Consider the following 26,652-nt stretch of genomic DNA (forward strand, 5'->3'; position numbering starts at 1 on the left):
CTCAGGTGGCCATCTTGAAATGTCTGTCGGGGGTAGAAACAGGCCCATGCAATTTAGGTGACCAATTCTATAGTGTGATTATCATATTGTGACTATCCTGTACTTAGGAGAATTCTTACACTGAAGATTTCCTGAACAAACGGTGTGTTGGAACTTTGTTTGTGAATAGCCAACATACTTGTAAGGAATGTAGTCCTGGCTGGACAATAAGAGTGTGGCCGCTCCAAAAGACCTGACAAACCCTCCTCAGAGCGTGATATCTCCACAGGAAGGGACTTTTAAAAGTCTAATAGCTGCAGTCATTTTACTGAACTGTTGCTTTGCCTGCAGGTGGGCTGGGAAATTAAGCATCTCCCTGAAAGGGGCTTATGAGTAAATAGATTGATAGGATCAGATCCTCAGCAGGTGTACATTGGTGTAGCCTCATTGCCTTCTTTAACTTACATGGAGCTACCCAGCTTTATACCCGCTGAGGAACTGTCCCATAACATATAAAATCAATTAGGGAATCTTGATTATTTTTCTTACCACCTTCCTGTTAGTTGTTTTTCCTTCTAAGTCCCTTCTGGCAGAAGCACACACAATGTCACAGAATGAGCTAGGAATAGAATCCAGGAGTCCTGGTCCTCCATCCCGTGTTGAAGCTACCAGACTGTTGTTGGGGCTGCTTCAACACAGCTGTCAATTGAATGTCTGCCAAACTAGCTGAGGTTTGCTGCGGGATCTGTAGATGCAAAGAGTTGGGCGTAACCTGATAATTAGGTTGTTTGCTATGAGCCCTCCAACAACAAGGCCCTGCTGTTGCCTCCTGCGATGGTGAACCTGGACTCTATCATCTGTAACATTCCTGTGGAATGCAGTTGCAATTAAAAGTGGAAAAGGAGATGGTGCCTGGGATAACATGGTCCTTCCCCTTTCCAGGGCTTAGAAGCTAAGCAACAGATGCTTGAACATTGTGCAGGGTCTGATGGGCAGCCAGTGTAGATCATACATTGGGGACATTAAGCACTCTGGTTGGCTTGCTCCTTTTAGCAGACAGGATGCTGCATGCTCACCCATCTGTAACTTGCAGGTGGCCACCTGGTACAGGCCAAATTAAACAGAGTTGCTCAAGCCTCAAGGTAATAAGCTAATTCATTCAACACTACTACATTCCCTCAGTGCCTGCAGTCCCCTGTGCTCCAGGGGTTGATGAATACAGCAGCCAGAGATGCAGAATACTTGAACACATTGAGACTCATTCCAATTTAGAAAGACCACCCTGCAATGAGGAAGATATTTCAACTCCCAACCCCCCTACGTCTCCCACCTCTTTCACACGGAGGGTAGATCTACAGAGAGAAATCAGGATATGTACCTATAACTATCTCAGGAGACACTGAGTGGCACATTAGCTTTGTTCAAATGGACATGGAAACATCTACCCAATATTGTAAAGTGTGGGTAGGCGGGATAGGAACACTGCAATTCAGCATGAAAGTTTTTCAAGTAAATGGGTATATTGCACCTTGGTTTCAGACACACCTGCTCCTTTTCCAGATTCTGTAGTTAGATGCCTGATGTCTTTGGTTTTCTAAACACGGAGCCCTTCTGGCTTTCCTTTTGTGAGATGGTATGAAAGTGCTGGTAGCAATCCTAACATCAGCGCTGGCTTTCGGTGCCTTTCTACACCCTCTGCTGCTGCTCCTCACAGTTCAGAGAGATTCGTCGGATAACGCCAGAGGGAGCTGCTGGCATTCAGAACTCAGGCCAGCTGCCCACACGCTGCACTTTGAACAGAAGAGAGATTAACTTGTGAGGCAATCAGTGAGCTTCAGCTTTGAAACAACCCTTTTCTTCCTCACACAGATGTACAAATAGAGCGAGCATGTGGTATCCAGTGACCACCACTGAGAATTGCCCATGCACTTTCCATATCTCCCTGCATGCTGTGCCCCACCATCCTGATCTCTCATCCTTCTACTCCCCACTCCTCACCCTCCACCCATTCACTCCACTCCTTTTGTCCCACCCTGCATATATCCACCTACTCCCTGCCTCCACCCTATTGCTTTGACCTCACGTCTTCCTACTCCACCCCGTTCCCCCTGCCTAATCATTGTGCTCCTTCAGTCTCCACCCTGCTGCTCTGATCTCATATCCACTGACTCACTCGACCCTACAGGTCTCCACACCTGTTGTCCCCCACATCCACTTGCCATCTCACTTCTCCACCCATCTTTGCCACCTTCATTCCAAATCTCCTCCCCAGGGTGGTCTACAGCTGGAGCAGGGTGGCTCCTTCATTTGTGCTACCCCCTGGGCTGTGTTCCACTGAATCACCTCTCCTCTGTTAAGTCTTGGCTTGAAATCTTCCCTTTCTCTTATGAGTTTATGTGCAACGGACACTATGGAAAAAATAGAATGCACAGTACTGAATTGCAATGCTTCTTCTTCTGCAGTGCCCCAACCAGGGAACAGAGTTTCTAGGGCTGTCAAGGCTATTTATATTATATTATATTATATTATAATTATATTATATTATATTATATTATATTATTGATCAGGTATATATATATCTATTCACTGCAAATCTTGAACTACACAAAAGCTGCTGCAGAATGTATCCTGCTGTAAGTAGAAAGTGGAAGTTGAAGGGCCTGCTACCATGCTGTGCCTAGCAGGAGGCTCAGCCCAGGAGAAGTGGGTGCAAAGGTAGCTTTGTGATAACTTTGCACCTCTGATATTCCAGGCAACTTTGAGGATAGGGATTTGGCCCCCAGTGTAAGTTAGAGCAGATCCTAAGGCTGCTCTAACTGAGGCAGTTGCCATCAACCACCGCTATGCTCTTCTGTATTCCACAACAAATGAAGTACTTCATACTCTAGACCAGGGGTCGGCAACCTTTCGGAAGTGCTGTGCCGAGTCTTCATTTATTCACTCTGATTTAAGGTTTTGCATGCCAGTAATACATTTTAACGTTTTTGGAAGGTCTGTTTCCATAAATCTATAATATAGAACTAAACTATTGTTGTATGTAAGGTAAATAAGGTTTTTTAAATGTTTAAGAAGCTTCATTTAAAATAAAATTAAAATGCAGAGCCCCCCGGACCGGTGGCCAGGACGCGGGCGGTGTGAGTGCCACTGAAAATCAGCTTGTGTGCCGCCTTTGGCACGCGGGCCATAGATTGCCTACCCCTGCGCTAGTCACTCCTCTCTTCCTGCACCCAGCCAGCCCCTTGTGCTCGGGGTTGCACAGGTGGTGCTGTAGGACTGCCTATGTCATCCCCTTCCTGAGGGAATTTTCCACAGGCCCATTTAGGGTGACCAGATAGCAAGTGTGAAAAACCAGGACAGGGGGTGGGGAGGTAATTGGCACCTATATAAGAAAAAGCCCAGAATATCAGGACTGTCTCTATAAAATTGGGACATCTGGTCACCCTAGGCCCATTTCAACCCTTTTTGACACAAATACGTCACTGGAGTGGTATGAAGAAACTGCAGAGAGGGCTAGAAGACTCCCTATAGTAGAGACTGATGAATCTCAGCAGACTCAGAGGTTCAGCTTGGGTTTTACCCAAGAATTTAGAACCCAGATTTGTAGAAAGTTGCAAATCTGGGCCCAGCTTTGGACTGATTTCTGGGCTAGAGTAAAAAAACCAGGACGCTCTGGATTCAAATGGTTTCTAACTAGGGATCAGACCATGGAATGTAAGCAGAGGTACCCATTACTAAAAAGGTTGCCCACAATCCCCAGTTATCTGGAGGTTTAACTTAAAATGGTCAGCAGTGAAAGAAGTTATGTTTCAGAGTTAACTTGTCATTGATTAAAAAGGGTGAAATGTTCATGAATATTTTTTTGTGAAAAATACATCCCATTTTTCAAGAGATGCTTGAAAACATTCAAATTTACACACACACACACACACACACACACACACACACAGAGACAGAGTTAAATTGATGAATTTTCGCAAAAGTTTTCACAAAAAATCTTCCTATTTTTCAGCTGGCTGCAGTTTTCATCCCAACCCAGGAAAAACACAGCTGTTTCCAGTGGGTATTATTATTTTGATAATTTGGGTTCATTTGGCCTTAAATTCCAGGGGAAGGGGTTAATAAACCCACACAGACTAAAACAAAGGATCAAAAGAAAATGTAAATAACCCTTAATTTTTGCACTACTCTAGTGCTTCCTTGATCCTCTGATCTGCAAGATTAGGCTTGAGGTCTCAAGAAAACAGGTCCAAGGAGCTACCTGATATCATATAAACAGCATCCATCTTGAATTTTCAGGCTTCTGTTTCTATTCCTAACCAGCACTTATAAATGAAGTGAGGCAAATGGAAAAAAGTTGTCCTGTATTGACACACTCACATCACCAGCTTCATATTTGTCCCATTCACACGTCTATTAATTGCTCAGACATCCTGTCCTCCAGCCTCTGTGATGCTTACAACAGTTATTCCAGAGGAAGAAGAGGGAATGTTTTGAGATTTGAGATTGGCTCAGACAAAACTCATTGGGTGTAAAACTACCACAAATCAGAACTTACAATATTTTCCCCAAAAAAACTCCTGAGAAAGGAAATCACCAAACTCTGCACAGCTCTCCGATCTTGAATAGCTCCAGAATTCATGCAGCCATATGTATGTTATGATCTCATCCAATCTACCCTAGTATCTACCTGTCACTAATGTCCAGCGGTTTCACAGAAACATTGCCGGCAAAAGTGCTTTCACAGTGTGGAGGACAGTCCCATACTTTTCCACTCCAAAAATAAGTTGAATTCCAGTCAGCACTGATGGTGTTAACTGCTGTGAAGGCAGAAAGTGTGTTTGCAGCACTCAGAGCCCCTAACCACTGGGTGAAAACATCTAAGAGTCCTGTGCAAAACAGGAAAGGGAAGCCATTTGGCCCAAGCTTTCACGCTTGGTTTTATTTTTTTTTTATGGCAAAGCATTTTTTTTTCCTCTTTCTTCTTCCTGCCTGTTTGTCAACAGATGTACGCTGGAGGGAAGCTGCTCTTCGGGGGCTGTGTTTTCAACGGATATGGCTGCAGCAAGAAGGACCTGCTGAAGCAGATCGGCCAAGCTCGCCTCGACTGCAAGATGGGTCACTTCCTGCCAGAGAGTTTCAAATTTAGGTAAAGCAGGAAATGCGGGGAAGGGGGCCCATGTCACACTGAGGTCTGTTTGTGACATGAACCTGGCTAACTAGGAGAAATCGAGGGGGCTGTGATAAGGAGCGTGGGCGCATTGATAAAGTCATTGTCGGCCATTCCAGTTAATAAACAGGGTGAACGGAAAAAATAATGGAAGAAAAAAAGTAAGACCAAGTGGGATATTCTTCCCTCATGTGTTCCTGGAAACTCCTTAATTCAGAGCTCTGTGACTGAGGCATAACTAAGAGCTTTATTGATCACCCCTACTGTGTGGGCATGCCCAGAGCTCAGGCACAACTCCCTAAGGCCTGACCTACCACGTACTGGGAAGGATGCTGTTGAGGGATGTGGAGGAGATGCCGCCATATTGTTACATTTCAGTTAACGAAGTCAGTGGGCTGCCTTACACATTGGGGTTGAGCTTTTCAAAGCCAATTTGAGAATTTAACCACAACTGAACATCTCCATCTTGACTGTCCGAGATTTCAACAATCCCTTACTTTGCTACGCCTGCCATCGAGACATGGATATTTTGTCACACTGAGGTGTTCACCTTTATTCTGGTATTTGCGGGTTTCCTTATCTTTGGAATGGGAATCCGTTCAATTTAGTTACTGCTGGGAGTCAAACTGCAGTTTTTACTGGCCCACCACTATTCTGCTGGGAGCTACATCGTAACATCGTGCCCCCCTTGCAGTTCAGAGACATAGCTGAACTATACCACAGGTAGGACATGTCTACAGTGAGAATTTAATTCACATTAAGGTAGGGTGTGAATTTAAAGCAAAATAATTATTCCGGATTAACTCCATGTGTGGATGCTCTTATTCCAGAAGTATTCTGAATTAAATTGATTTGGAATAAGGCATTCTTATTCCAGAATAAGAACATCCACACAAGGAATTATTCAGGAATAGATATTCCAAAATAATTCTCTGTGTAGACAAACCCTTAAACTCTCCCATACTTTAGGCTGTATCTCTTAGGTAGGGAGATGCATTAATTGGAGTCACCTTGAGACATTTACTACTATGCATATATTTTCACATTAATTGACAGGTTTTTCTCCCTTTATATTTGAAGAATATATATATTAAATGTAGCCCTTAAATTGTAACCCACAGGCAGTTATCTACTTCACTGCACCACTCCGGCCTCTGTGCTCTACCCATGGTGTTTTAGTGGTCCACAGAGCTCCCAGGGGAACTGCCTGGCACATGCAAGCTGCATCAGGTGTGTGCTTGTTTGGCCAATTTACATGACATATTAGGTGCCGAGGAAATGGCAGTTTTATCACTTAATTCAAAGCCAGTTATACAGGCAGGGATGGGAACCTAGTTCCCTCCCTCTCCACCTCCACCTCAAGCACAGTCCAGGCCTTCGAGGGTGCTTCAGTATCAACACTCTTCTCCTCTCTGTTTTATAGCAAGGCTGGAGTCTGAGCTCCGGCACCTGACTCAAAGGTTTGGGTTATGCTATTGAGTATCTTGACTTCAGTGTCTACAAGCCAGGCGCATGGAAAGATTTCCCCATTCTGAGCCCCTTTGCTTTTAGAGGCAAATCCTGCTCCCCTTCTCCCACTCCACAGGCAGGGCCGGCTCCAGGCACCAGCAAAGGAAGCAGGTGCTTGGGGTGGCCAATGGAAAGGGACAGCACGTCCGGGTCTTCGGCAGCAATTCGGCGGCAGGTCCCTAAGTCCCTCTCTTCCTCTTTGAGCTGCCGCCAATGTGCCACTGAAGAGGAAGAGAGGGAGAGAAGGACCCGCTGCCGAATTGCTGCTGAAGAATGGAGGAGCACGACTGAGCTGCCGCCTAAGTGCCGCTGGTCAGCTTTATCTCCTTTTTTTTTCGCTTCGCCACTTGGGACGGCAAAAAAGCTGGAGCCGGCCCTGCCCACAGGCACAGAAAAATCCAGAGGTCACTTCGATCTAGCAAACAATAGCAGTGAAGCCAGGGCCGGGCTGCACAAGCCTGCCTAGGACCCTGGCTATGTACTCAAGCAGCTATCAATCTGATTTTCAATGAGATTTGTGCTTCTGAGTCAGGGTTTGTCTACAGGGGGACATCCAAGAAAGTTAATCCAGATCAACTAAAGGTGTGAATTTGAAGTGGGCTAGTCAAACCGCAATAAGTTCTTGTGCGGATGCTGTTATTCCAAATTAAAGTGGCCTTAATTCAGTTTATCTTAATTTCACTTCCAAAGTGAATGTCTACACATGCTGCAGTCACACCTCTGATTACAGTGTGCACATGGATACTTTTGAAAATCCCTTTTTAAATCCAATTAAATGGATGCACAAAAGGTGCACTAGGCAAATTAAAACCACAGCTCGACTATAAGTAAAATAAAATGAAATCTACAGTAAATAAATAAATATACAAATGAATCAAATAAACACAGTATTCAAAAGGTAACAGCCTACTTGAACTGGGGGCCAGCATGGCCCAACGGATAGGACTTAGATTGGCAGTGCAGAGATCCCAATATTATTTCCCACTCTGCCACTATCTTGATGTGTGACGCTGGGCAAGTCACCAGGTAGATTTTCAAAAGCACCTAATGGATTTAGGCGCCCAATACCTTTCGGTGAGCGTTCTGCTCCATAAAATCCCTTAGACCTCCCCATGTGTAAAATGAGGACAATAATGCTGAATCCCCTTGGCAAAGCACTTACAGAGCCCAGAGGAAAAGCATTAAACATTAGCCGTTATTGAAAACAGGTAACTCCAAATAAACATCTTCCCAGTGCTTCAAGGGAATATGTCATGCTGTGCATGCAGCGGGCATTGGTCTGTAAACTAGCAATGAAAGGTATGTGCCCAGATTCCATCCACAATCGCTGCACTATGCTAAACGGTGTGCCCCAAAGAGCACATCTAGCATCCAAAGGGTTAATTGCTGCTGGGTGTCGGGAGTTTATTAGGCCAGAGGAGAAAACCCTGAGCTGCACGTATTATATAGGAAGGGTATGAACTCATTTGCCATCTCTTACAGTAACCCTTCCCCACCGCTGACTAATGCCTGTTCGTTCCTGTGGTATGTAACGTTCTCTGCTGTCATGTTCATGGAGGCCGAAGTTATTTTTAATGCGGCTGTAATATGGGTAGCAAAAATATCCAGGAACAGTGTTAACTTGTTTTCTTTTTCACTTTAATCTTGCTGCTCTTGGACAGGAAGCACAGACTACACTGTGTACTGGAACCTGTCTCCGTGTAGTAGATGGATACAGCAAGGGGGGTTGACCCTTTCACTGCTGGGCACTAGTGGTTTGCTTGCAGGAAATTTATGCCTTTGAAGGGCTAAGGTAACTGAAACCTCTATAACTGCAGGTTCCCTTTAAGACACTGAAGAGGTCAGTGCATGCGCTCTCTTTCTTTCTCTGTTCATTTTCTTTCTTGGCATCTTATATTGCTGATCTGTACTAAAATTTGAGGGCCAGATATTTTATTCAGTCCTTGCTCCAAGCAAAATTCCCATTGACTTCAATGGATGTTTGCCTGAGTAAGGACATCAGGTTTAGGAAGGAACTTTCTCTCTGGGCAGGTTATTCCATGACTGTTTTCTATGAGGTTTCCTGCACCTTCCTCCAAGCCATCTGATGTTGCCCATCACCGGAGACATGATATTGGATTAGATGGACCCTGGGTCTGATGTGATATGGCAGTTCCTATGTCACTGTGAATAGAGCATAGAAAATCCTGCAGGTTCTCTATGGTATAGGGCAGGGATCCGCAACTTTTGGCACACGGCCTGTCAGGGAAATCCGCTGGCAGTGCGGGCTGAGGGATGTGCCGGCCACCGCTTCCCGCAGCCTCCATTGGCCTGGAACGGCGAACCGCAGCCAGTGGGAGCTGCGATCAGCTGAACCTGCGGACGCTGCAGGTAAGCAAACCATCCCGGCCCGCCAGAGGATTCCTCTGACAGGCCACGTGCCAAAGGTTGCCAATCTCTGGTATAGGGCTAAACGGATCAGCCCTTTTAAACCCAGGACCATAGACATTTTCCAGGCTGCTTACATGTAGTAGGGGTCACCTCAAAGGGGCACTACTTTGCATGGCCTCCAGGTAGACAGGTAGTTTATCAGATTTTGTCTGGGGACCATCATACTTTCTCACTGTGCGTTTGGGTATAAAGATTTAATAAAATGCATTCTCAGAGCTGTGAGGAAAGCCGCTGACCCAAAGCATGCACATTCTGCAAACCCCCTCTCTAGAGGAGGAGAGCTCAGTGCAGCCAACTCTGGAGCCAGTCCATGCTGCTTGGCTGTATGACTTGGGGGTGGGGGTGATGGTCAGTCAAGAGTAACACAAAGTACTCGGGTCCCAAATCCATCCCTGCTCCATTTCCATGAATGTCAACAGGCCTAAACCTGGGATAGATTTGGCCCCATTTCTCCTCCGGGTCTGAGTGTGCTCCCAGCCCTTGTGCATTTGGAATGGATTTGGGAGCTTACATGTGAGGCTGTGCTCACTGTGGAGGGAAACAGGGAGCCAGCCCGCTAGTCTTCAAATAAAGGCACAGCATAGATTAAATTGGATTAAAAAGATGGTAGAGGAACCTCATCTGGACGGACAGCCAGGCACTAACCAAGTGCGATGAGGCTCAGATGTCTGGGGGGGTGGGGTCTGTGCAGAAGGCACAATGATGGCACAAGACTTAGGTCTATCTGGGGGCTGTTGTGTCCCAGGGAGTGACCCTCAGCAGCAATGTTTGCTGTATTTCAGACTGAACAGTGTTTCACACAGCCCCGGGGCAGAACGCGACAGAGTGTTTCAGCACGCATCCTCTTGGAGTGGGGCAGTAGCATGCTGATAACAAGATGTCTCCGTGCGGCGGGGACGGCAGAGCTTTAGGAATCAGGAAGCCATTTTACGTCACCGGGGCTTGTCCGTGATCTTACCCTCGGACTGACGGATGAGGCCGAGATAAGGGAGGAAGCAGAGAAACATTGCGTCGTGGCTGCAAGCATTCATTCTCCCTGCAGAACGTGCTGAGCGGGGAGGAAGGACGGGTGGGAGAGTGAGGTGGAATGTGGCTCCTCCTCACCCAACCCCTCCCATGGTCATAAATATATTGGCTCACAAAAACGAGAGTGAGGATCAACTGTTTGTTCCTAAGGGCTTCCACCTTCCCTTCTGCTGGTCTGAAGCCAGGAATCTGTAGTGTGGAAAATGTATAAATGTAACGCAAAATTCTTCCTTCCTGCCTCAGCTGTGGACCCCTAGAGACTACAGCAGGCGCAGGTGAGACAGGGAGGAGGGCTCAATAAATGGCAAGTCTTTTAGCTGTCAGACTGGAGAAGAAAGCACAGCTTGGCTAGATGCTGCAGTGGAAGAACGAATAGGGTTTGGCGACAGCCTAGAGGTGCGAGGGAGATGAACAGGGCTCAGTCTGACAGCAGTGGTCAGACTTATGGGTCAGTGGTCAGACTTATTCTCCCCATTACCCAACATGGGTAATGGGGAGAATAGCACCTTTGGTGATGGAGAAAGGAGACCGCGGAGGAGTTCAGTTGTGCTGAAGTTGACTTGGGAGCGGGAGTAATTGGAGATGTGGGACCGTGCAGAAGGGGAGAGGTCAGGGCCATCAAATTTTACGTGAACCTAATAATTAGAAGATGGCTTGTCATAGACAAGAAGAGAACAAGGGCTGCAGTCAATGGCTGGAGTCTCCCAAGGATTTAATGCAGGTTAGTGGTGGTGTATTTTTAAAAAACAAACAAGAAAACAGAACCATGCTACCAAGTTCAGCCAGTAACGGGAAATGACCACAGCTGTGTTCTCTTCTGTGCGTGCCATTGTGAACTGCCTGGGGAGTGGGCAGGAAAATAAGCTGAAGGCTTGTATAATAGGATGCATTCAACATAGAAAAGGAATGCTAGAAAGTGGCAAGAAAAAGGAAAACCTGTCAGTCTGAAGGTCAGTGAGACAAATCTGTGGCACTGAGTTTTCAGGAAAGGTCAGAGGTAGCTGAACTGTTTATGAAACATTTAAAGACCCACCCCACCCGCTTGGGTTCCTCAGAAGTCATAGCAAGTGATCAATATTTCTCTTGTTGAAACAAGTCAGAGAGTGGGAGTAAGAGGAAGGTGAATACATAATGGCTTTGTCATAAGACAAATAGACAATCTAAGAGAACTGAGCTTCCTAGAGTACTGCCCATTTTGTAGTATATATTTTAAAGGCTCGAATGACAGCAGCAAAATATGCAGAAGTCATAAGATTTGCTCAGCTGCTTTAAGAGTCTGAGGTCCCTGCTGTTTCTCAGTGCTATTGCTATTATTTTTTATTAGCACTAATAATATTGCAATAGTGTTGCTATTGCATTGAATGCACCTACAGTGAAATTTATCCCAGGAGAGGGTATGCAGAAAACAATACAAGACTATGTCTTGGGCAACCACTGGCGCCTTAAATCCCACCGAGACTAAGGAACTGGGTTATCCAGTTAATGTAACGTAGTGATGGATTATGCATTGCACATTTATCGTAAGTAAAGTCCCTGAGTTTCTGCTGGTCTGCATAATCGGCTGTAATAAATTATCAAAGAGCCAGGCGCCCCCAGTCCTAAACTGCATTAATGCCTGTGCAGTCCGTCAATGTCTCTGTCCATTGCTGTGAATAATTGAGTGCGGTGACACAGGCTGGAACTTTGCTAATAGTTAAAATGCTTTCAAATTAAAGCAAGTAATGGAGGGAACAAAGGAAACTGACTGAAAATCATGTCCATAGGCGGGTCATTTGGAGCTTTGTTCTTGTTGGAAGTTTGACTAGCCCTCCATGTACATTGGGGTGAAACTTTCTGACATCCCCCAAAATCAAACCAAAACAACTTCTGCCTTTTAAAGGCTCTTGGATAAAGCCAAATGTTGATTTGATCCCAGCTTTTCTTTTCTTCTGACATTCATTTTCGTATTGCATTTCTTTCCTGGTGCTTTTCTTCAATATTCTGGAGGAAACTTTCAAAGCACCATGCAGGAGAATCCTGAGAATGATGTTACTTCAAGCATTAATTTTATGGGAATATTCCCTGAAAAGCACAGCCCACTGAAAACTGAATCCAGGTCTTCGGAGAACTTGAGTTCTGACTGATCTTAGTGCTTAAAACCACAGGAAATCCTCTCCCATAGTATGCAACCACAGAGCAATTTCTTGCTCAGGCAAATACCAGGTGGCAAGAGTCTATGCTGGCGTGAAGGATTTCCTCAGCTTTATAACACTTTATAGGATGCTTTTCATTCATGGCTTTCAAAGCACTTTACTACAGTGGGAAAGTGTCATCTCCATTCTTCAGGGAAACTGCAGAGTAAAGAGATTAAGTATGGCTGGTCAAAAATGTTCTGTCAAAACTGTTTTTCAAAGGAAAATTTGGTTTTTGACAGAATGAACCTTTCGGTGAAGTGTCACCTTTCTCTGGAAATGTTTGATTTTTTTCATCAAACAGGTGCCCCAAAACTGAAAAGTGTGTTGTTTTGGGCTGAAAACTGAATGGAGTTTAGTTGTAACATGTCCCCGTTCTCCTCCCTGAGCTGGACTCTTCAACTAAACTTAATCTTCTGTGATGCACTGTGGCCATGGGCCTTACCTGATGTACTGCCTTCCCTCGAGCGAAGGGTGTGATTCATCGTGAGAGATGGAGTCTGATCAGGGAGTCTGGCCTATAGAGGAGAATCGGAGCATGGAACACCCAAACTGTAACTCCCATGAGGCACAGCAGCTGCATTTCCACACTGAATATTTCATTTTTCATCTGAAAGATTTCGGGGTTTGAGTTTTGGCCAAAAATTCAACATTTCAGCGGAACTGCACCCTCTCCAATATTTCCAACCAGTTCTATTATCAAGTGACTTTCCCAAGCCCAGTCAGGGGCAAATCTGTGAACAAAGCCTAGATCTTCTGTCTTCCAGTCCTTTGTCTTCGCCTCTCAATCACAGTGCCTCCAACTTCCGAATAATGTGGACATTGTTGGAAGGAACAGAAAAAGAAGATGTAAACGACTGCTAATTGCTCCATGCACTCTGGCACTGGTAATAAACAGCTCATATAGAATGCGTCTGTCTGAGACAAATGGGCAGCCTCTGTCCAGTGCTCTGAAAGCAGGGTTACCGCTGACCATTTAAAATGTGTATCAGACTTGCTGATCCATCAGCCTCCTCTTTGCAGTATCCCCATAAGTCTCCTGAGGTACCGTCACCCTCGCACACAATATGATCATTGACACAGTCGGTGCAGTTAGCTGGAAAGACCCAGTACTAATGTTAATAAAAATTCTGACAAGAATAATGAAAAACCTGCCAGTTGCAATACAAAATATTGTTCTTCTGGAAAATTAGAGGTTTTATTCTATGGTGGCATCCACGATGTATACCCACCTACACCCCTTTTGCACAGGAAGATGACAACAAAACCCTAAAGCCCGTGTGAATACATTTTCCCCAACCTGGGACTCAGTTTAACCATGCCCATGTTGACAGGAATTACCACGGCTAAGCATCTCATTACATTACGCCCAAGATACCATCAGTATCTAAATAACAGGCCATGGCAGCTGGAGCACTGGAAATTGAAGCTGTTAGCTCTTGATTGGAAAGGGCAGCAGCTCCAAGGCATGGTCTCACCTGTGGACTGCTGGCTCTCCTTGGATAGCAGCCATTTCTGTGGCTTGAGCTGCAAGTCCCTTTATGGATACTTCAACGAGAAATCTCATTTTGTTTTATCAGGAACAATCCAAGATAAAACGAGGCAAGTAGTGAAAAATAAAGCCCAAAGCATTTCCACCCTTAATGTAAGAGATCCTCCGCCAAGCTGTGATTTTTCCACAATCTATCCCGCAAAACAGCATGTGATAACTATATCAGGTCACTGAAAAAGGGGACTAAACTTTCAGTATCTTCCTCCCAAGGATCTCATAAAGCAGGCTGATTGGGGTGCCTCTCAAAGGACGTGCATCCAGCTGAGGGATGCAATGACTCCTGCTGTCGTCTGTGTTGCAGTGTCACTCTCCTTCATTCAGTGCCGATGCAGGTTCTGACCTGGAATGACATAGGCCAATTGGCAGCGGGCGGCGCTGTGGGTCTTTGCAGCTGTGCTCTTGGTCTTGTCGCTCAGCAGGCAGCTGCTTCAGCACTTGGCCACCAAAGACCTGAGTGTGAGTGAGACCCGACTGAAAAGAGCTGAGCACTGTCCGGTGAGTACAAGCCCCATCTGTTTTTTTACATTTTTTTTTATATATATAGTCATCCCTGCCGGGGCCCCCTTGAAACAGTTCGAATTGGGCCCCGCACTTGCTAAAGCCGGCCCTGCAGGTTCTGACCTGGAATGACATAGCGAGATTGCAGCTTCTAACTTGGACAGCAGGGCCTCCCTTGGCACTGCTATTGTATTATATAGCTGAGGCCATTGATATGATATTATATACTGAGGGCTCTTTGCTAGCATCTAGCTCTCCAAATGTGGTATAGAGTCTCCTTTGACATGTTTTCCTCATCAATTTCAGTTGCAACTCTGCAGTCCCTCTCTCTTGCTCCATACACCAGAATCTGCCTCTATACGTGCTGAGATGATACCACAGTGACAGGTGTCTTAGAAAAAACTCAGCTAGATGGGTCATTGTGACCTTGGGTAAAGCGAAACTCCACTTGTAGTGAAGTAGAACGAAAGCCCTGACTTATTTCAATGCATTACAGTGTACAGATATCTACTTATAGCTGAATGAGACGTCTGCCTACCATGTAAGTCTTCTGTGGGGATAAAAAATTCCTTCTCTGTGAGCCCCTATCCTGAAAAACCGAGCAAACCCCAGTTAAAGGAGTAGCATGAAAATGTGCTAAAGCACAGCAGAGTTGAAGGGGTGAATCCTCAGCCCAATGTTGATCATAGGGCCTGGTGTATGTGTCCAGCCAGCCCACTGATGCCTGGTGCTGGGCGTTAGGGCTATGGGAGGCTAATACTGAGTGTGTGATACTTTAGAGATGCAAATGACTAAATTTCCTGCCCTGCGAAGATTATATTCTACATAGACATGGGCGCAGTTCTCGTCTGTCCCCTCCATAAGGTAGATCCATATTGTCTTTGGGCCATGTGGCCATTTCACATTCATTTCTCTCTCCCAAACCCTGCCTCCATTTCCCTGGAAGGAGACACCATGGCTATCACTTTCCCAGCATGCAAGGTGGACGTACAGTTTCCCAGATAGGTTCTCTGCTGCTTTGCTCCCCTTCCCTCCCCCAGCCAATGGAAACACATAGTTTCCACTGTTTTAGGCCCTTATGTGTCCTTTTAAAATTCCTGATGATTTCACCCTATAAAGAGGGTTCACGTGTGCATGGGTCTGTGACTGTTCATATCTACCATAGCATATTTTTTTTAATGGTTTGTGTTTAGCTACAAATGGTTTGGGTAAGCTACAGCGAGCGTCCAGATCATGGACAACAGAACTAAGACCCGTGAAGTCCTATAGCGCAGCCAGCCTAATTGCTGATGCAGGGGTGCTGCCTACGAGGAGTTGTCAGTGCCGTCTTTACTTGGGCAAAGTTTGATGCCTCTGATCCAGATGGTCTGTTTCAAGTACTAGTGCTAAATTGTACATCAGGAACCTGCTGGGATTGTGAGTAATAAGGCTTATGAATTAATTTAGCTAGGAAAAATAAACGACACAAAGTCAGAAACTATTAGAAGGGAATTGCAGGTATGCATTCTCCCTTAACAAGAGAATGTGATCACAGGTGGATTTCCTAATGGACTCTGCTCATCACTTCATTACACAAAAGCTATCAGCCCCATTTAGTGTAATGAAGTTTCACTATTCACTTCACCCTTTAGCAACCCTCTGGAAATTTGGTTTCTTGTAAAGCAAGTGCTGCTTTATCTGGGGGCTAGCAAGGGTATAAAGAACTAGTTAGGAAAAATGCATTTTGAAGGGAAATTGTTAAGCTCAATGAGCCCCAAACTTGACTTTTGTCTCACCTTGTTCTCTTTGATTCTTGCATGTGATTTCCCGCCCCCACTGCCCAATGCTCTCTTTTCTATAAACAGTGCCTAAAATCTACACCACCACCGCAGTAACCCTCTGACCACAAACTACTGGCCCTGGCTTAGTTCTCATGCGTCCCGCTGCAAAAATGAATGAAAGTCTAGCACTTATAAGCAGCCCTCCTTATCAGCACAGATCTGAAGGTGCTTTACAAGGATGAATACACATAACTGTCTCCATTTTACAGGTGTTCAGAGAGGTTTACCTTTGCTAATACAGTGAGGTAGTGGCACAGCTGGGAATAGGACCCAAATATTCAGGCACCGTGTGCACTATCCGCAGAACGATGGTCCCTCCCTCACAAACCGCTGTGAGCTTCTGGAGGGAATTGGAAATGGGTGGTAAGGTTTTAGTTCCAGCTTGCAGGGAGTGATGATAAGGAACTGTGTGTTTGGCTTTGTTTTAAATAACATCGCATTTAAAGACCACACGTTTATTTTGAGGCATGATTCCACTCACAGCTGTGTGGGCATTCAGGACAAACTTTGGATCATTTCCACCAGTGAATATGGTGCTTCACTGGGAACAAGGCAAAATATCAACTTGGGCAAAAGCTTTCTTTTCCCCCTTTCGCTTCGACGCAGCAAATTTTTGCCATTTTCCATGGTGGAGCCCAGTTTTGTTTAACCAGTTGGCAGGGATTTAGTCTCCCTCACTTTTATAGAAACCAGATAGCAAGTGGACAAGATTCAGAACTGGTGTAACTGGGTGCAACAAGAACGACGCTGGAGTAAATGGTGTGTCTGTGGACACAGTAACTCTGAAGTTTACTGCTACCATTTATATTACAGTAGCATCTACAGGCCCCAACTGAGATCAGGCTCCCATTGTGCTAGATGCTGTACAAACACAGAGGAAGACATAATCCCTGTCCTAAATTGTTTACAATCCAAATAGACAAGACAGACAAAGGGTGGGATGGGAATCTGACTCAGAGAGAGGTGACGTGACTTGCCCGAGATCACACAGCTAGTCAGTGATAGAGCTGGGAATAAAATTCAGCTCTCCTGACTCCCAGTCCAGTGTCCTATCTACTACACCATCTTGCCCCTCTCCATTTGGCTATTGATGGGATTCAGAAAAGGGCCAGATAATTTTAGATCCAATATTCAGTGGCTGTTTAGGCTTCGGTAACAACAGTTACAAAATCTCGTTCTTCAGGATGTAAGATGATGATCTTGTGGTCAAGGCAGCAGACTCTGGATTCTGCTCCTGGCTTTGCCCTAGTCTTCCTGTGTTCAGGTCTGGCCATCTGGTTCTGGCTCTCCGCTGGCAATGCCAAACATGCTCTTGAAATGCTAGTCAGCAGTGCCAAATGCAATTCCTTTTGTCTCTGCAGTGCTATCCCTGTGGAGGACCCTGACCAGGACAAATTGAAGAGCCAACAAGATTCAGCGGAGGCAACTAGTGAAGAGCCTTCCTTAGTGCCCGAGAGGGAAGACACTCCCCGCTCAAAGCTAAAGATGTAAGTAGCTGTCCCAGGGAAGGCTGCTGCCTAAAAAAGCCAGGAATTAGCTGAAACATCTGCAGGTGTTCCCTATTAGCTGCCCTCTGTTAAAGACTTTTTTTAAACCAAAGGCTTGGTCTTTAGAGAAAGAAGAGGCATGGAAGTGACTTATTTTGCAGGCCTCCTGGGTTTTCTGCTAGTTCCTCTGTAACCCTGATTGTCAACTACATCTTTTTTAAAAAAATTGGTGCAGGGAGAGGCTAAGGAAAGTATTGGTGTCTTTTTAGTTTAGGATGCCATTTCTCTCCCTCCACTCAGGAGACAACTTGCTACAGCGGAAGTGGTGAGCTTAATGGAAAAGGTGACTCTGTGTAATCTGACCTTTCCTTAAAAGTGCTGCAGGGAATGTGGTGATGCACAGAGATCCTCAGGAAAACATGCCATTTGTTTTTCTGCCTGCACCGCTATGTTAGTGAAGATGAACTTTTAAACACTCTTTGTTTGGACTGATGAGGGTCTCTCCTCTGTCTCACCCTTCACCCACTGATTCCATTTGGATATCATGCCACCGTGTGATACCTCTTGGTAGATGCTGACTTTACCATAGTGACTGTAAAACTGAGCTCAAGTCAGTAGAAGATTTGCTTGTGAGAGGCATCATATATGTATGAGAGTTTTGGAAGGACAGAGCTGTATTCTGCCACTGGGCCCAATTATGCCCTCACTTGCTCCCATTGAAGTCAACGGGGTTGTGTTGCATGAAGAACTGGGTTCATTGATTTCGTGGTACTTTCAGCACCTAAAATGGGCTTCAACCATGTTAGCTAAAGGAGAACCCTTCTAGTTGTGAAATAGTAGGAGGCTCCGTAATCACTAGAACTAACCAGTGGAGGGAGACATTATCTCGTGCATTAGGCCAGTGCATTATCTCAGATACTGTGATGATGAGCACCTTCGAATTGTGATGGCTGGTACTGATGGCAGGATGGATGTGGGGATCAGTTATGGCTGATGAATTTTTCCCCACTATTTAAAAGGTGCTGGATGGTCTGACGAGCTATCTTACTGTTCCACATTAATTTTCCATCAGTGGCTTCCATAACTACGATTGCCCAAATTCAAGTCAACCCAAAATTTCTTTTATTTACAGTGTCATCATAATTTCCATATCTGTCCATCACTCAACTGCTTCAACATTTAGCATAAATGATATGTTCTGCTTAGGAGAGGCCCAGCAGTGGCTTAACAAGGGGTAAAACAGGTCAGGTATGAGGCACACTGGCAGACCTGTGTAGAGATCTGAAGATTGCAACAAGGGATATGTGGGGCTATGTGCCATGATATTGAGATGCATTTACCAAGCTATGGGTGGGTGAGGAAAGCCTGCACAGAAGTGGAGGAGCCCACTTGGTCCTGTAGTTCAGCTGACCGGTACATCACCTCTTAGATGTTGGACCCTTAGATCTTCTTGTTCTGATGAGTCAGTACTGATTACATCAGTCATGTTATGGTAGTCAGTATTAAAACAGGACAAACAGACTGGACATTCACTCCTGGGGAATTAAAAAACATGCTTTTCTAAAAGGAGTAAAATTGCATTGTCTTGTGAAAAACCACTTGCAAATTAATTCTTTTAAAATTAATGACACAGGTTTTTTAGTGTTTCCACAATAAGGGGGAGAAGGGAATCTGATTTTGTGCCTCTGAAGCCCTTAATAAGTTAAGTGGTGTGACTAGAGAAACATCCCCCTCATCTGTAGAGTTCAGGATGGCAGATCTTAGTTTTAGAGGGGTGCTGTCTAAACTGTTAGGCACTCTAAATAGGTAGAACTTTTGCAATCATCATAATCCTTGGTAAGGGCGAGAAATTGTTTAGAGTGGCCCATAGGATTTAACGAGGAGCAGTGGGAAGAAACTGAAAAAATAACATGTAGGGTGATTATTAGTAAAATGTCCTCACAGTGAGGTCTCGGACTGTAGGATAATCTGCCTGGGATAGAAACTCCATCCCTCGAGCCATTTAGAACTAGCCTAGACAAAGCAATTGACTGTACACGCCAGAGAATGGCTCTGGATGAATAGGTGAATACTAATGCCCATAGGCCTCTCCCAACTCTAAATTTCTGTCAGATTCCACACTGACATATGCCTGTGAATCTTCCACTGGACACAATGGGAATCTGCCCACAGAGCCTATCAAAGCCTAAAATGAGACATTAGAGGCTGAATTCTGCTCTAAGGGCATGTCTACATTGCCCCGCAGTTTGGACTATGAAGGTGTGAATAGCAGCATGCATCAAAATGCTGCGCTGTAACTCCCCCATGTGGATGCTGGGGGCTCAGATTTACACATCCCTAGTTCACGCTAATGTACTCCTCCTCAAATGGGACTAACTGATTTGATAGGAGTTTCTCTGGTATAATGGAGAGCTAAAGTCAACCTTATGATGTGGCTTTCATTTGGTTTGTATGCACTTTGCTCCAACCCTCATGGGTAAGACTAATCTAGCCCTCTCCTGTTTTCTAATCAGAGCCCCAATGGGTGGAGTAGGAGTGTGGGGTCAAGTCAAATAAGACACAATTAGGACTGTCTTGGGCATTTAAATGAGTTAGCCCATTTCTAAGGAGCCTGTATTAATAGGTATCATATCTTTATATTGCTGAACTGTGCTTTTCCTAACACAGCTTTATTTTTCCCATATGAAATATTTAGGATCTGATTTATAGATACCTTCCCTCAAACTACAAGACAGTTCAACCCCCTTTACCCTCTCTGTATTTTCCTTATTAGATTAAAGACTTTGACAGCCATGAAGTGCATCTTTTCAATGCAAGAGCAGCAGAAGAAAAACCAAAAACTTCAGATAGCACAAGCAAAAGACAGCAGAAAAAATAGTGACACTAATAAATAGACACCCCAGGCCTCTACTTCGTACAGAGATATAGACATAGCTACATCTTTCTAAACCTACTCTGCCATTTTGTCCAATCGGTTATATTTTGATTGTTAGTAACAGGAAATATTTACTTTTCAATTCTCAATATAAAATTGCAGTCCGCAAATGCTTCTTGGTTTGCTTGATCTTGTTTTCCTCACTTAAAGAAGGTTCCTCCCGATGTGCACTGGCCCCGGTGATTGCACAATACCTGGAGAATTCCAGCTCAACAGAAGAACCAGTGAGAAACCAAATCATTGAGGATTCATGTGAACGAAGTGTCTGCTTTAACCAGTGTCCAAAGACATCCTAGCATGTCTTTGCAATGGAGGTAGGGGAATGAGCTGACACTGAACAAGTCCAGGTGAGTCAGGAATATAGAGGAATCTCTGCAGCAAGCTGGTTTGAGTACCTGCATTTCTGAGGGCTTGCCGTAAAGGTGCAAGAAGCAAAAAGGAGAGGATAACAGCCTGTTTAGATAATACTCCAGCAACCAGTGTGATAGTACACTCAGTTCTATATGACTGGAGAGGCCCAGGACTGGGATAAACAAGAGATGCTGGTGAGCGGTACTGAGGTGCCCTGGCAGAGTTGTGAGAAGGGGACTCTCCAAAATAACTAGGAATAAAGCAGGTCAGGATAGAGGGATTTTGACAGAGCTGTGGGGGTGACCCCACAACTGGAAAAGAACTGAGTTTGATCCAGGTCAGGATGAAGGCACATTGGCAGAGATACTTCAGTGCATCTCCAGGCAACCCCAACCAGTGGGCTCCTGCCAGGTGGCGCTTTGGTCAGAATTTAAAACTGCCGCCCACCCCCTGAAATAGGATTCCTGTCCAGTGCAATCTGTGTCTGTCAGGAGGACATTTCAAATCCCTTTGCCAGCAGAAGTGAACCTGCCCCATCGTCTGTGGATAAAAGAGGAAGGACATGAGGGAAGAGCTCCCAGCTGATTGGAGGTGGAGTTTATCTAAGGTTAAACACATAACAAAACTGCACTGGCATAGCGCCCTGGTTTTTAAATACATATGGAGAGCTACCTTACAATGGCATTTAAAGAGAAAAGGTGGGTGAGGTCATATCTTTCATTGGACCAATTTCTGTTAGTCAGGGAGACAAGCTTCTGAGCTTACACGGACCTGAAGAAGAGTCTCTAATATCCTGGGACTGACCCAGCTACAGCACAACTGCAGTGGCATTTAAGGCAGGCTTCTTTCCTCATCAGAACCTATAGGTAGGCTTTTCTCTAGCACAGTGGTCCGCAACCTTTTCATCTGGCAGGCGCCAGATGAAGGACCGTGGTGGCTTTTCTCTAGCACAGTGTGAAGCATTCGCCAAAATACCACCAAAATTTGGTGGCATTTCAGTGGCGATGCCTCTCGATGATGTCACTTGTCACTTGCCAGAATTTCAGCGGCATTTTGGCGGATGCTTGACCGCCGGCCAGGACGCAGGCGCATTTAGATGCCCCCGCGGGCACTATGGCACCTGCAGGCACCGGATTGGGAACCCCTGTTCTAGCACATTTCATCAAACTCACTTGGCTTCCAGGGGCACAGCAGCCTCAAAGAAGCCAGTTCAGAGTCAGCCACTGCAATGCCTGTAGATGCCAATGTTTCTTTAGCAATATTTGTTGTTTGATTTTTATTGATACATTTGTTATGAACATCTGTCCAGACAAGGGGTGATAGAAAAATCTTGGCTCTTTCATTTAAGCACACAATCTGGCATGGCACTTCAGTGATTGGCTTTGTGTATATATATATATTAAAAAAAATCCACCCTAATCTCATCCTGTCACAGCCTTTTGAGATGATACATATTTTTATGGGTGTCCATCTCTCTTTGCCATCCCATGAGCTCTTGTCTTATTAGACTTGAATTGTCCAGGAGATCATCACCAATTACACAGATCTGGATTTTCCTCTTGAATTAAAGTGTCCCTTCAGGGCTCCCAACTATGGTCCATTTGTCTAGGAGCCAAAGGAGTAAGAGGGTATCCGCAAGCAATGGGAGGCGCATCTACTTTAAAAGAAGGAATGGGTGAAACAAAATGGATGTGATCACTGTCTAATTATAAGAAAAGTAAAAGAGGTTAAGATTTTCACAAGCTAAGGGATTTAGATTTCAGAAATCTTGAACAGAGATTGTACCGTTGGGTCAGCCTGATTAATGAACCTCGCTGAATAGCAAATATTGAAACTCATCTTGCAATGAATGCATGTGCTGCAGACAGCAGCTACAATTGCTGTATAAACTGCACACCCATACATATGGGGAACTGAGCCCAGAACCTCAGCCTTAGTGCCAAAAACACAGCCCTCTGCCACTTTAGATCTCCTTCAGCTAGTAGTAGTAGCAGAACTCTTATCTTCTTTCTGAAGCAGACGCTGGAGATCAATATTTCTCATTCAGAGTATTACAGTATTTCTTTGTTTCATCACATTTTTTAGTGTAACATTTTTCTGTAGACCATTAAGGACATATGTCATCATATTTAAAGGGACATTACCACAATTCAGATTCCGGATTTTAAAAAAGCGTTTTATACAAATTGACTAACATAAAGCAATCTGGATATCTCTAAAAAACTGTGTAAGTAGTAAATATTATCATCTAATGTAATTTACTAAGATGTAATATGCTTAGAACATTTCTGTTTCATTTAAACATTCACACACATCGTTTGCAACTCAAAAGAGTATCAGAATTGTCTTAGGGCTGCTGAAAAAAACCCAAAGTGAAACTGATTATGATTGAGAAATGAAATTGATCCACTTAGTTTTACTGTCCACGTTATATGAAGTGTAAGGGGGGTGGGGGCAGGAATGAAACAATAATAGTGAAGAAAACAAATTAGAATTTTAAAAATTCTTTCATCTTTCTGTTGTTGGTATCACAGATAAAGCTTTTTCTGTTACATTTCTAGGTCTAGAATTTGCCCTGACTTATATTGTAATTTCTGTTTTCATGATGTCCCTTTAATTTGTTCACTTAAAGGTAACTGAAAAAAGCAAAGGACTAATACTGGGTGTGAGCGCATTGCTAAAGCACAGATGTGTGTGGTGGGGAGAGGGTTATGTGCTCCCCAGGAAGGGCCCCACCCTTACAGTGCTGAGCACCTCCTGGAAGGTGCTGAATACCCTCAAGTGCCGTGGGGAGTTGAGAATGCGCAGCTCCTCACAGAATGGGGACCCAATCTTGAGTATCTGGGAGACACCTCTGTGTTTCAGTAATTGAAGGGGCGTGCAGGGCTGAAGAGTCTCCCCTGCCGGCAGCTTGTTGCGTTGATTTTATTCTTGACTTCATTTGATTATTTCCCTGTCGTGTTTTGTTAGTGTCAGCAAGGAAGAAAATCAGTGCCATGAACTATCCATCAGACTTACAAGCTGCCCTCCAAGCCATAATTCCTAATTATTATCCAACTGCTACATGTATCCTGTGTGGATTGACAGGGCAGATGGGCACGAGAGTGAGATGTACGAAGCCATTGTCTGAAATGTGCTGTGACCTTTATTCCTTTGTTAATTTTTTTTTCTTCTCTAGGAATAAAGATACCTTGGGAGCAAAACATGGATCTTTAAATAGAACAAAGGGTACAAATAAAAAGCCCCTGCCATGAGAAATGTGCTTGCCAAAAGAGCTCATGTGAAGAGCGCACATTGCAACCATAGTGATTCTGGATCAGATTGCTGACCTTTTAAATGATAATATTCTATCAGCAAAGCATGATGTACAGCTTGGATGTCAGGGCTGTATTACCATTATTGTTCCTTATTATGTAGCGTATAATAATGCGTTGCGCTAATATAGCACCTTTCCGCTGAGGATCGCAACGCAATTTAGAAATAATTATTAGCCCCATTTTACAAGTGGAGAAAATGAAGTAAACAGAGATTAAAATGCTCTGCTCAAAGACACCCAGGGTCTGTCCACATTGCATGGTAAACCTGGCTTACAATCGCTGGACTTGGGTGTCACAGACATGCTAACGTGGCCACACTGCACTACGAAGACCTTCTGATACGGGTCTGCAGTTTGATCTGCATCCACACTGCAAAATGACAGGATTTGGACCCTAGTTACAGCAGGACTAAAGCTGTGATCCACCCCACAGCGGGGTTCTAGGACCCAGGTCCTGAATGCTTGCTGAGCTGAGTTGAACTGAGTCCATTTGTATGTGGACTGAAGCACAGGCTTTGGCTCAAACTTGCGTCAGAGCCTGGACATAGTGTGCATAGACACAGCCATCAAGACAAAGGTGAGATTTGAAGCCTGACTCCAAGTCACTTGCTATAATTACATAGCAATGCCACTTCTCTGACTAGCAATAGAGAGAGTGAACCTCAACAGCTTTGGAGTTTCAGATAAGCATCAAAAGTTCAGACGTCCCTGCTCCATCCCAAACTGTATCTCTTGGCTCCTCTTCTGTTCCTCGGTCTCTTTGAATGGGTCTTTTGTCTGCTTTTCTCCATACACAATTCACTGCGATGGCTCCTTTCATACCATCACCCACTCCCACAGTGTGACAGACTTGCTTGTAAAAACATTTACAGTTGGAAAAGCAGATAAAATCAATGTGAACATTTCCTCTGTCACTTTCTTCTGTCTCCGCTTCCTCTCTTAATTTTGACCTCAGCAACGGATGACAATAATAGTGTAAACATCTGGATTTTTTTCCATACCATAAGGTTCCCAAATGGAACCTTGAGAAGCACTGTGACTTCTGTTCCAGTGCATTCCCAATAGGAAGAGGAAAAATACTGTAAGGAAGGTTCTGACTCTAAACAGAGGTAACAAAACAGTGGTGACTGATCTTACATTTTCTGTGTGCTAAGAGTTTTAGTCTCCCCTGGTATTGTGCTGTAGTTTTATGATTCAGGACAATTGTTATGTGAAATTTGCCCTTTGAATTGCGTCTCCAGCCCTACAGGTTCCTTGGGGCTCTCCAGGGGACAGTGAATAGTTTCCAGAAGTCCGATATGTAAATGTGACCTAATAGTGTGGAGTGAGCTAAGCTTTCGTTTCTTCTTGGCCTTCCTCATACCAGAGCCAGTGCCAGCAGGCAGACTTGGATGGAACATCATTTGACTCTGTTTTGGTGATGCAGCCTTATGAGCCCGCATTGCTTACAAGGGGTGAGTGAGGAATAATTGTTCAAACACATGCTACAGGGGCCTCCTATGGATGTTTGTGGGTATTTAATGGGTATCAACGGGACAGATTATATCTGTAATTTTCTGACAGCAGATTCTGAAAACTGGACATTTTTACCCAAGGGCACAACTACTGAGGAGACGCCACAGATGGCTTTAGACATAAGTTACGTAGGGTTGCCCATCTGAGGGCTGTAGTACTGGGCCCACCAGAGTCACACAGACCCAAATCTCCCTTCTTCGGCTGTGAAGCTTCTGCTTACCCCAAATGGCACCATGTGCATCTGAGGCCTTGATTCTCAGCTACATCTAAGAATAATTTGTGGAGTTCCTTAGAGTCCATGCAAAGGATTCTGGAGACCAGGTGAACATGACTAGAATAGAAACAGGGATGTCTTTGGGAGGGAAATGACACTGGAAGGGGACTCGTTATGTTGCTGAACTGGATAAATTGATGCAGGGGGGAAGCGGCTGGGAACAAGAGGCTCAGGTCCCCTCTTCACCTACCTCAGCTCCCGGGCCCTTTCCGGGAGCAGAAGTTTGAGCCCTTTCCTTGTTTTTGGAATGGGCCAGAGTTACTCCTCCTGACACTCCCATTGGTGATCTTTAGTGGCTGCTTCCGTATCCATTCAATACAGATAGCAAGTTATCAAGATTGTGAGAACAGTTATAAAATTCCTCTGCCAGCTCTCGGAGCTTTTTTGTTCTTCACCTTTCAATAAAGCAGGCAAGTGTTGGATGCAATAGCTTCATAACAAAGTGCCCTCTGGAGCGTGTGATAAATTAATATGGGCCAGAAAATTGCCATCATTAAAACAACATTTTATTGCTGTAGCTGTCTATTTCTTCCCCATATTATCTAAGCGACGCTGCGTGATTTTACACAACTGATGCCTGTATTAATCCTGTGGGGCAGAGGAGGACAGAAAGGAATCTAGA

At 44.7% G+C, this 26,652-nt stretch overlaps 1 protein-coding gene across 13 annotated transcripts in view; it reads left to right on the forward strand.

Annotated features, from left to right (window-relative positions):
- Window positions 1–20,685, forward strand: part of C7H3orf20 (chromosome 7 C3orf20 homolog) — a 57,225-nt gene extending 36,540 nt beyond the window's left edge. For 10 of the 13 annotated variants that reach the window (XM_039546772.1, XM_039546773.1, XM_039546770.1 and 7 more), the window contains 3 exons: window positions 4,983–5,125; window positions 17,514–17,639; window positions 20,413–20,685. In XM_039546772.1, the coding sequence (XP_039402706.1) occupies window positions 4,983–5,125; window positions 17,514–17,639; window positions 20,413–20,533 (390 nt within the window). In that variant the 3' untranslated portion in view covers window positions 20,534–20,685. Of the gene's footprint in view, window positions 1–3,988; window positions 4,036–4,982; window positions 5,126–9,867; window positions 10,153–17,513; window positions 17,640–20,412 lie in introns of those variants that run through there. The other 3 variants (XR_005601174.1, XR_005601175.1, XM_039546777.1) reach the window with 3 other exon arrangements.
- Window positions 20,686–26,652: the final 5,967 nt, after the last annotated feature.

This window comes from Mauremys reevesii, linkage group 7 (genome assembly GCF_016161935.1).
Source record: "Mauremys reevesii isolate NIE-2019 linkage group 7, ASM1616193v1, whole genome shotgun sequence".
NCBI lineage: Eukaryota > Metazoa > Chordata > Testudines > Geoemydidae > Mauremys > Mauremys reevesii.